We start from the raw sequence: 10922 nt of genomic DNA on the forward strand, positions 1-10922 counted from the left end.
GGTGGTTTTTCCTGCTTTATTTTTTATACTTCCAAGTTCCCATTCCGTTGATGTTCCAAAGAACGTAGGTAAAAACGGTACCCGAATCGTTCAATACTTATTCGATTCATTTACTTTTGCTAGGTGGTTCAGCTTAGTCTATGGTAGAAATAAATAATAATCCTGCTGATATAAAACCGTTGGAAGATTCCCACGCTTTCATTAAAACAGCAATAGGTCAATGTTCATAGCATCGTCTCACGATGCAAAAATGACCCAAATAACTGAAGAGGTGCTTCGTGATATTGAATAGCGGTAACTTACGAAATATTAATGCCAATTTTGACAAAGACTGGCAGAAAAACAGGTGAGAGCCCAAGTCGATTCCCTGTTAATCTCGGCGACAACAAGCGATAGAAATCGTTTTAGACGCCGTTCACACCTGATATATCAAACTACACAATTGACAGCGAATTTATAACGGGAATAAAAGTAAACTCCCAAAAAACGAGTGGTTTACAATCATAAGCTAATTATCAGATTTCAAACTGATGTCGAAATATATGTTATCTTAAATTAGACGTTAACTTACGCTTTCCTCTCTTAAACTTCTCTGCACGTAGAAACTTAATTTAATAGCAAAAAAGTGTTTATTTAAGAAAAGCGACTGCGCAGCGAAGGAGTTCAAAATACATGCACTTCAGTTCAAGTCAGTGTGCCAAACCGGCTTAGTTACAAACTCAGATCAGTTGTTGACAAAATGCCAGGTTATCCAACGTAGAATACCTGATTACCTTAATGGATTAAACGACAAAATAAAAAAAAAATAACTGTTTATCACCGATTTGGTAAACCTAGCCATATTTCCGAATTTCATTGTCATTCTTGTCATTGAAGCAGCTACTGTTTGTTTTCTTTTTTTTTTCTATCTCTAGTGTATAGTGATCTCACTGCTCTTACATGTTGCAACTGATATCATGAGCCCGTAACCTAAAAACACAAGCACCATCATTCCATTAATTCACAGTAGCAGGCATAACCACAGTGTCCCTTTTTGTTTGTTTGTTCGTTTGTTTGTTCGTTTGCTGCTGTTTTTTTCTTTTTGTCACTTTCCAATGTTTTATTATTATTATTATTATTATTATTATTATCATTATCATTATTATTGTTGTTGATTTCTTCCCGTTTGTTAGATTTTTTCTTTTCAACCATTTATGCATTTGGCTGTAGTGTTGACTGTTGACAATATTTACATTTTACTCCTCTTGAACTCCTTTTTCTTGCTACTGCACCAATATATATCCCATAGCCTTAGTGTTTCTATTTCCGCGATTTCCATTAAGTCGGACAGCGTTGCCGCAAGTGTTGTCTTCCTGAGGATATCCTCCTGTGCCGAGTCCGATTCTCGAATCGCAGCTTTTACAATCATTCTGTTGTCGATAGTATTTTCGAAACCGCCTCCCGGTTAGCTCAATGGATAGAGCGCTGGACTGTTGTGCGGGAGGTCGAGGGTTCGAGCCCCGGCCGGACCAACACTCAGGGTCTTAAAATAATTGAGAAGAATTTGCTACCTTTCTATAACATCAAGAAATGGTAAGATATTCTAGTCTTCTCGGATAGGGACGAATAAATGGAGGTCCCGTCTCCTGCAGGGTTGGGGTAGGAGACGTTAATTTCCCACACACGAGATTACTGTGTGATGGATGTCCTCCCCTGGGGTGGGATGGGTAGGATATAGGGCGCACTTAATTTGGAGCCTCGCTCTGTTGTGCGACCCTCACCACACTCTGGTGAAAGTGATTAAATAAGAGGTTCGCACTATCAAGGAAATATTTCTTTCTTGTTTATTACCCCATAAACGTAAGAGAGGAAAAGGTATTTCATACGTTGCCCATGATAAAACTTATCCAATGATCAAGCCCTCATCTTTGATCTATCTAAGATGGACAAAATAAGTTTGATTGGCCTCTAGAAGTGAAATGTATCACAGGTTTTTTTACATCTATACCGTAAAGGAAAAAGAGGAGGAAAAGCTGACCTTGTTCCCATTAATTTACATGACCGGTGTCCATCCTCCATCTCCGCATCCAAAGTTTCCCACATGGCAGAAAATAGGTACTGGTTTGGATTCAAGGAGCAACGTAGTTTCACCACTCGCTTTAGTTCTGTAGAGATAGTTTACAAGGTATGATGCCACATGTAGTGATGAATTAAATCTTTAATCAAAATAATGATAACTTGTTGTTATTTAATCACATTTTACAAGTCATGTCAAGGGTGTTACCTTTCATATTCGTTATTGTTAGAAACCGTTGCAATTTACATAAAGCTGAGCAATCCAAACACCATGCTTTTCATAATTTGATTGTCCAAGGGAATTGCTGTCTCCCTGTTTTCATTTATATATTTTTTTGTGTGTGTTGTTTGCGTCTTTAAATAACTGCAGATACAGCTGTAAGTTACGCCATCAACTTGAATACAAATGTTACTATAGTGAATGGCTTATTTTTTTTTAATTAGGCCATATAATAGCAATTAGATAAGAATACACTGCCGTTTCGCTTTCCAAAAAGGGACAAGGCAACATAATACTTATCATTGAGATTATCTCATCTCTGAATAATCATCTCATTTTCAAACTTTACCTTGCAAGAAAGTATTTAAGTTCAATTTGTTTTTCTGCCTTTGTGTCCCCATATTTTTACAGGGAAAGCTTCAGTTTTTCGAACCTTTGGGTGACCATTCGCAGTTAATGCTCTGTCACCAATATGTTTTGGTATTATTATTCTCATTCATATTTCTATTTATGTACGGCTTTTTTATTATGTTCACACTTTTACGATAAAGTCTATTTTCCTCTCCTTTCCTTTGACTTACATGTTCTTTTCATAAGCCTCCCTGCAACTCAAAGCTGCAAGAACAAAAGTATGGAAACAGTTTGAAACGTTTCCGATGATTATAATCTACTTTTTTATGATTTAGAGTTGTAAACATGGCAAATGAACCATTCTGGTAGTTTGAATAATGGACTGCATAACAGACACAGCTTCAGTCCCATATGGATGTAGGGCAATCCCTTGTTATCAGTGTGGGAAGCGTGTTGAAATTCTTCTGTTTGTTTCCTTCATTTTATACTGCTGTTTAAAATAAATTTCTCTGATGCCTATAATGAACTAACTTCCCATCAGCAATTAAGGACTTGTCATTATTTTTCGTCTAGGATAAGAGAGGGGGCGGGGGCGGGGGCGGGGGCGGGCTGGAAGATTTTGGTTTGTTACGATAGCATTCACCTGATCCTCCCATCAGGCTGTGTTATATTCTCTTGACACCCCTGGAGAAACGAGCAAAAATTTTTGGAAATCTTAATAAAAGTAGCACTGCTAAAATATTTAGACTTCGTTTGTGTTCAGTTTTTTAAAAACACAGTTTTCAAATTCGAGCATAACTTTGAGCATACTTTGGAAAAAAATGGGCCACGTTAATACCATAATACCCTACTTCTTCGGGAAATATCCAACCCTGTTTGTAACGACTGATCCCCTTCCGTTGCCCCTGAAAAGCATGTGATGCCTGTAAAATCCTCCACCACCTTACCCGCTGGTATATGGCAATCCTCCCCATGATGTCCAGGGCGACAAATGCATTGGTAAGATCCCTGACTATTTTTGCACTCCTGAGTGGGCTTACAGTTGTGTGTAGCCTCACTGCACTCGTCAATATCTGAAAATGAATTTAGAGCTTCAACACAGTGTCAAGATCAGTTCGTTTATTGCAAGTTCTGTGGACTCGTGCCAAAGTATTCATTACACAGTGAATATCATGCAAAGATACATCTGTTGTTTAGCTAAGCAGCCAAGCAGTTTTATTTACATCTACAATGAGTGGCAAAGGTGTTTGACACGCCTCCCCTTGGTGAGTGGTCCATAAACCTCTATTCAACATGTCAAACAGATATTTGTAACTCTTGACGAAAACATTTCCGGAAAGTTCCCAATCTCCCCCAAAACAGGGTGTCCAGGTAGTGACCATTTTTATAACTTTTATAACACCAACACCACTAACTCCAATAGAAAGCAACATTGAAATGGGAGAAAGAGAGAGAGGGTGGGGGAGGGGAAAAATGGGAGTTATGAAAAAAATTAAAAATGGAACAGCGCGTGCCAAATTCAGAATTAGCAAGGTCATCAATCTTCCTGACATCTAGGTTTATACGTTCATGTATGAATCAACCCTTGGCAATAGCTGACGGGAGAGGAAGAAAAGCAATCTATCAAAAAAGGAGTTGTTCACAATCAAAAACTACTAATTAAAATAACTAGTCTTTTGCTTCTATAAGCTAATTATCAGATTTCAACTCCATTTTGCCCAAAGTTAATTTTTACCTTTGCATTCTCGCCCATTTCCAATTAATCTATGTTCACCTGTACAGTTATTAAACCCTTCTATAGTATTGTTGCAAAAGGCATCAAGACTACTCGTGCGTAGCCCTTCAACACACTCAATTATGTTAATACCGGCTAGAAAAGATGGTGTAACGGACACAAACACCTCTCAAGGAGTCATTACCTTTATAACCCTATATGAAGTTGAGGAATGAAGGGTACCATGAAATGACAAAGGCGTCTCTTGATTACCTGTTTCGCACCTCTCACCCCTGAATCCAACAAGACACAGACAGGGATATCCTTTGTCAGTGAAACCACTTTGACAAGTGGCGCTGTTCTTGCACGGATTTTCAGCACATTTATTCTTGAAAAGGGGAAATAGAGAGCAATGATTTTAAATATGACACAATTGACCTCTTCACAGCCTACAAAGCCGAGTTTATCTCAAGGTGGCACTTCACTTTTTTTGCGATAGAAATTTTTTGACACTTTTGACAGTTTTTTAGCGTTTCCAAAGATTGTGTTTCTTTATACAGCTAAACCAAGGTTGACAAGCGAAATAACAAGAGAAATTATATGGGAAAAATAATTAGTTAGATATAGAAATATATTATTTAAGGAGAGTATAGGTGAATGGCATGAATGCAGAAATAAAAGAACACTATATTGGAAAAACAAATATACTCGGCTAGGTTCGCTAGCTTGTCCTGAGTCTAAAAGCAGGAAAAGTATCAAATTAAGGGCTAAAAAAAAACTATAATTTTTCGTATCTAATATCTTTTACTTTACTTGTCCTGAATTATTGTTTAATCATGACCATTGCATGTAGCTATCTAACAACATGAAAAGCACTTTCCTTACCACAATGTAAAAGTGATGTGAACTTTTATTCTTTCGGAATTCCTCGGGGACGCTGTATGTATCAGATGACAGAAGCTCGCACCATAATCTTATCCCCAGGGTCAGATTCACAGAAAGACAAGAAGGATTTTGAAGGCATTTAAAGGTACACTCAATGTCGTCGTAAACCGAGAATATTCCAACCCGAGGCACATTCAAATAATGAGATTCGTCAACAGAAAACAGACCACTTCTTATGTCCGTGGCCTGGTGCGTCCGAGTGTCAGTTCCTGCTGGTCGAGTGAACAACACACCATTCAATTGTGAATTTAAAGGAATATATAAATAGAAGCCCTTTTACAAAATTATCTATTTCTTCATTACACTTGCAGTTCATTGAGTGCGACCATATTCTCAATCACATATTTTCCCTTATAATGCTAAGGATCGATAACATGATTTATCATATGTATATAAATGGATAAATGCTAACCTTGCGATGTTGCATCAGTAGGGGCTATTACAAGATAATTTGGTTTTTATCAACTGAGTTGATAATGTAAATTGACCACCATAAAGCTGCCGCTTCGAACGTTGGCCCTTTGTATATTTGTCCTCAAATTTCCTAGCGTCTGCTGCCATTGCTTCCCGAATAATACCTTTCTTTTGCGCAGGGAATAGGGAAATAATTTTTATTTCAATAGTTGGGAAGCAACATTTATGCGAAGTAGACTTTTCAGACTATTAGGAAACGCAATTTCTTACACACATCTGCTTTCAGTGTAAACATTTTAATTTTTTCTTAGATAGTGTAAAAATAATATCTCTAATAATTTCCCCTACCTTCTCTAATGCGAACTGTGCATATTTTTACTCTTTAGAGGGTTAGGGTGCTAACATATTAAACATGTAATTGGAATTTGGAAGGCTATGTCTCGTGCGTTGTCTTATTATCCTTTAAGGGTCCTCTGATGAGTTTCCTGGCCGACGTAAATCGCTATACGTCATTTAGTTTGGGATCATTTCACACAGTTGTCAGACCATTCATTTAGGCCTGATAAAATAGTGGTTCGCTATCTACAGGCAATTATTTTCCATGTAACCAATGTCCACCTGTCTTGGCTGTCTATCATTGACTGCTTTATTATCGCTTGGGGCTCTGTTCTCACTGCGTAGGTTAAATATGAATTTCCTTTATCACTCCTAACCAAACGTGAGGTTAGATGTTTTCAGCCCATATTGAAATCCTTAACAGCGAGAGAAAAACCAGCTGGATGCGCTTTTTGAGCATTTTACTTTTTCACGTCATCTTGGACATGTTGGAACGCACTCGGTGGAATAACAGGACCTACACTGCATAAAATCCAATACTATTTTAATCTTATGGAAAGGTAAGTTCCTTGGAGTTGAAATCGAAGAAAATTCAGCTTCATGATTTTAAGCAGTTGTTGGGCAACCATTCTAGACTTAACGAGCTAACGGTAAATATCTTTTTCTGGCAAACTGGGAAGTTTATCTGTGAGTTTTCTCAAAATGCGACCCATTTTCTGCAGCGTTTAACGCTTAAAAGGGTTTGCTATGGTTATTTCTAATACTGATCCTAATTTCTTTCAAAGATTTCAGGATTTTAATTGGACCTAACTAAGGAAAAATCCTTAAAAAAAAATTAAAATTCATGGGATGAATATCGATTGGGGAGTCTTGATGACCAAACAAAAACCCAGGGAGTTTATCCCTGTGTTTTCTCAAAATGTGACCCATTTCCTGAAGCGTTTAATGCTTAAAAGCCTTTGCTGTAGTCATTTCTAACACTGATCTAAATATCACTCAGGATTTTCTTTGGACCTAAATAATGATAAATCCTTAAAAAATGAAAACTAACCGGATGAATATCGATTGGGTAATCTTGGTAACCGAACCAAAAGCAGAGATGTCGTTTTTTAAAAACAGCCTCTCCTTTCAAACCGAATTTAAAATAGTTTGGATGGATTGGTAGTGAAGTCGACCCAGGGATGGAAGTGACGGAAATTTGTGAGATCAATGCAGAGAGTTGGCTGCAAACATTCCATAGCCTCTGCCCGATCATAAAACCAACGTATTTCAAAGGCAACAGACTTAAAGATCTGGCATGATTAGTAAAAAACCAAAAACCAAACAAGCACAAAATAAAGCCAGAGCCATAGCTTAAGTTGATTTGCCAATAACAGGGAAAGCGCTTTTTTGTTAAGATGTAGTTGTTAAGATTCTTGCCAACACTAACCCTGTGATCCGTCAGCCTTTAGTTTTACGACGCAAAGTTCCATCAAAAGAGCGCAGGTACAAACAGTATACATGGCCAAATCATTGAACACTTGTTCGATTCATTTACTTGTGTTCGACAGAAAATACCGAGAAAGCTTAGTTATTTATCCCTTTCACTGATATGTCATTTTTAACGGATGAGTGATTCTTCCGGTATGATAGTTTGTATTAATCATGGTTTAATTAGTGTTTTAGCCGTTAGCGTAAGGACTATCACCATGCAAAGGGCTTCGATTGCAGATTCTTCTGGATGACATGATACTTTTATCTATGTACTGTTTCACACGGGAGAAATTGGTCGGAAACGGCTTTGGTTCAAGGTAGGCAAGACATATATAATGGAAAACCTGACCTGCATAGTTTACATAATGATCTATTTGACACATATTATCTGGTGCTCTGCCTAGTTCAATAAATGAATGCACATCGCGATCAGCGTTTCGTAAACATTGGTCTAAATTGCTCAATAGAGTTTTGTCAAATACAGAGTGTTTTTTTCTTTTGAAAATTTAGTGAATTCGATTCCTTGTAGGCATTTCTATGCCCCTTAAGTGAGATATCATGATACTAATATCATGAATATTACCTTTGGAGAATATTAAATATAACGTGAGATATGTGCATATTTGATTAACTCACTTTTAGATATCTGAATGGTTAATTTTCACAAGCCTGGCGGGTTAGGCTTTAGTAATAATCTTCAGTACATATGAATAATATTGCGCACCATCATAGAACCAAACTATCTCAGAAGCAACGGACATAAACATCTAGCATAGTAAGTAAAAAAAACAAATGACAAACAAACACAAATTAAAGCCAGAGGCAACGCTTAAGTTAAAATGCTACAACAGGAAAAGCGTTACTGTTGTTAAGACGTTGATATGATTTTCGCCGATACTAACCTTGTGATCCGACAACCCTGAATTTCATGGAGCAAAGTTCCATCAAAAGAACGCAAATAAAAAACAGTGTACATTACCGCATCGTTCAACACTTATTTAATTCATTTACTTCAACTTAATACAATTAAAGCTTATTAAACCCTGACCTGTATAAATAATGATTTATTTTGACGCATATTATCAGGTGCTCTACCAAGTTTAATAAATGTATGCATATTGCGATCTGCGTTTCGTAAACATCATTCTAAATTGCTCGGAGTATTTTTTTCTTTTGAAATATTTTGTGAATTCGATTTCTTTTAAGCATTTCTATGCTCCTCAATTGAGATAACCTAATACTCCTTATGAATATTACCTTTGGAGAAGAGCAGATATGATGATTACTCGATAAAATTATTTTTTAATATCTGAACGGTTTATTCATATAAGCCTGGCGGGTTAGGTTCAGTCTACATTAGAAATATATGATACTCCTGCTGAGATGAAACAGTTGGATGATTCCCTCGTTTTCATTAAATCAACAATAGGTCACTGCTGATGTTCTCGAAGAACTACTTTAGAGTTTGAAATGTGACGTAGATTCTTTTCTTATTTCTTTTTGTTTTGTTTTGTGTTCTCTTGTTTTTCTTTTTCTTTTTCTGTTTTTTTTTTTTTAAACGATCATTGTGAGGTTTCTTTAATTCTCACTGCAGGCAATTCACCACGAAACAAAAGTGACCTAAATAACTTAAAGGTGCTCTGTGATATTGAACAACAGTAACTTAAGAATATTAATGGAAATTGTGACAAAGAATGGCAAAATAACGAGTGAGAGCTCATAACAATTTCCTGTAAGAATTACTTGTCTGATGAGAGGTGTACCAATGGTTGTAGCGAAGAAGCAAGCAATCGATAGGCAGAAATTAAAAATCCCGCCTTCCAATCAAAAAGTCAGTAAGAGTAGGATTGTCTTTAGGCGGGAAGCGAAGAATTAAATATGTTGGAAAATAAATAACATTGCAGAGTAGAATTTAACTGAAGGAATTCTACAATTATTGTTCATAATCTAGAGATATTTTTTAACTTTCTCTGGGAACTGCTTCGTGCAGAGAAATCCACGAAAGAGACCGTTAAGTAACATTAATGCTTTTCTGGCTTTAATTAAAAAGCCGAATTGTCGTTTTTTAATACGTTTGTACCTTTCGTGGAGACAAATTTAAGCTGCGGTTTGAAAAGGGAAACTCTGAGATCGATTTCCTGTCATCTCGTCCCATACAGCTGCTTATGCTATAATCACACGCAAAGAAGGTGACGAACACAGAATCCATCTCTGAAGTTTTCAAAGTGCAGACAGATGTTTATTGATCAATAACCATTTTAAGCGCTTTTTCCCCTGGAAATTATTGTAAGTCTGAATACATTTTCTAAGCCATAGAGAATAAATAATTTTTTCACTTTGTTATAATGCAGAAGAAAGTGTCAGGACTGTAATGTTACAGTGTTGTTAATTCCTTGCTACATGTATGACCAGTCCAATAGAAACTATATTGAAACTAACCTTACGATTTGGGTATTACACAGCAGAGCAGCAATAAAGGAAGAAAGATAATAACAAAATACATGGCAAACGTAGCTGGAGAAATTCCCTGGTGTTGTACACGAGAAACCAAGCTTTTAAGCGTTTTTCGACCCGACGTATGATTAACGTAGTCTTAAATAAATAATGATTTTCCCATAAGAATATTTTATCTACTCTCAATAAGCTACTCGTTGGCTCTTTATTCCGTTAGCTCTTTATTCCGTTAGCTCTTTATTCCGTTCGCTGTAAAAGCATGAATAACGATAACTTTTCAATCCACCTCTAGGAACCTAGGTTGGTGTCCAGTGTTCTGGGCGTGCTCTGAAACGGCGAATTTCTGGGTACGGGCTAGTCGGATATCTCGGTCGGGCTACTTTATTCTGTCTTGCATTGGTCTGTCAACCGCTTTTGAATAAGGTTAAGTTTATTGATCGTGATCCTCACTTGTACACTCGCATTCGCACAGCTTAAAAACGGCATGGAGTGATAGCTGGAAGTTCGTTAGATCGATGCAGACAGAAAGCTGCAAACATGAATTCCATAGCCCGAGCACCATCATAGAACCAAATTGTCTCAAAAGCAACAGATATAAACTTCTAACATAACAAGCGAAAAGCCAACCATTCACAAATTAAAGCCAAATCCATAGCTCAGGTCAATATGCTAACAACAAGAAAAGCACTATACGTATGATGCACGATCCACGCAGTAGAGAGCACTATTTATGCAATACCGAAAATCAAACCTGAAAAAAATCAGGCCTGTACGGGATTCGAACCACTGTCCTCTGCGATACTAGTGCAGTGCTCTACCAATTAAGTTAACAAGCCAACTGGGAGCAGGCCGTTAAGTTGATTCGTAATAAACCCGTGATAATAAATCAAATACAATGAATATATGAAGTTCATATATTTAGAACTGCGGTATTAGATACGTATGATACACGATCCTCCC

General features: G+C 37.0%; 1 protein-coding gene across 1 annotated transcript; it reads right to left on the minus strand.

Moving 5' to 3' along the window:
• Positions 1–1874: 1874 nt before the first annotated feature.
• Positions 1875–5712, minus strand: LOC148728801 (uncharacterized). Its single transcript, XM_088725036.1, has 6 exons — positions 5698–5712; positions 5226–5558; positions 4614–4728; positions 3574–3699; positions 2857–2890; positions 1875–2144 (listed from the first exon to the last, which is right to left on the minus strand). Exons 1-6 carry the CDS (start codon positions 5710–5712, stop codon positions 2033–2035), a joined length of 735 nt encoding a protein of 244 aa, XP_088581162.1. The 3' UTR covers positions 1875–2032.
• Between the last annotated feature and the right edge of the window lie 5210 nt (positions 5713–10922).

Source organism: Stylophora pistillata, chromosome 6 (assembly GCF_964205215.1).
Source record: "Stylophora pistillata chromosome 6, jaStyPist1.2, whole genome shotgun sequence".
Lineage (NCBI taxonomy): Eukaryota > Metazoa > Cnidaria > Anthozoa > Scleractinia > Pocilloporidae > Stylophora > Stylophora pistillata.

Coding starts and splice junctions, on each gene's coding strand:
- LOC148728801 (XM_088725036.1), bottom strand. Junction 4,729..5,225: donor CACATCACTTTTACATTGTG/GTAAGGAAAGTG, acceptor CCCCTTTTCAAG/AATAAATGTGCTGAAAATCC. Junction 2,891..3,573: donor GGATTGCCATATACCAGCGG/GTAAGGTGGTGG, acceptor TTGTTCTTGCAG/CTTTGAGTTGCAGGGAGGCT.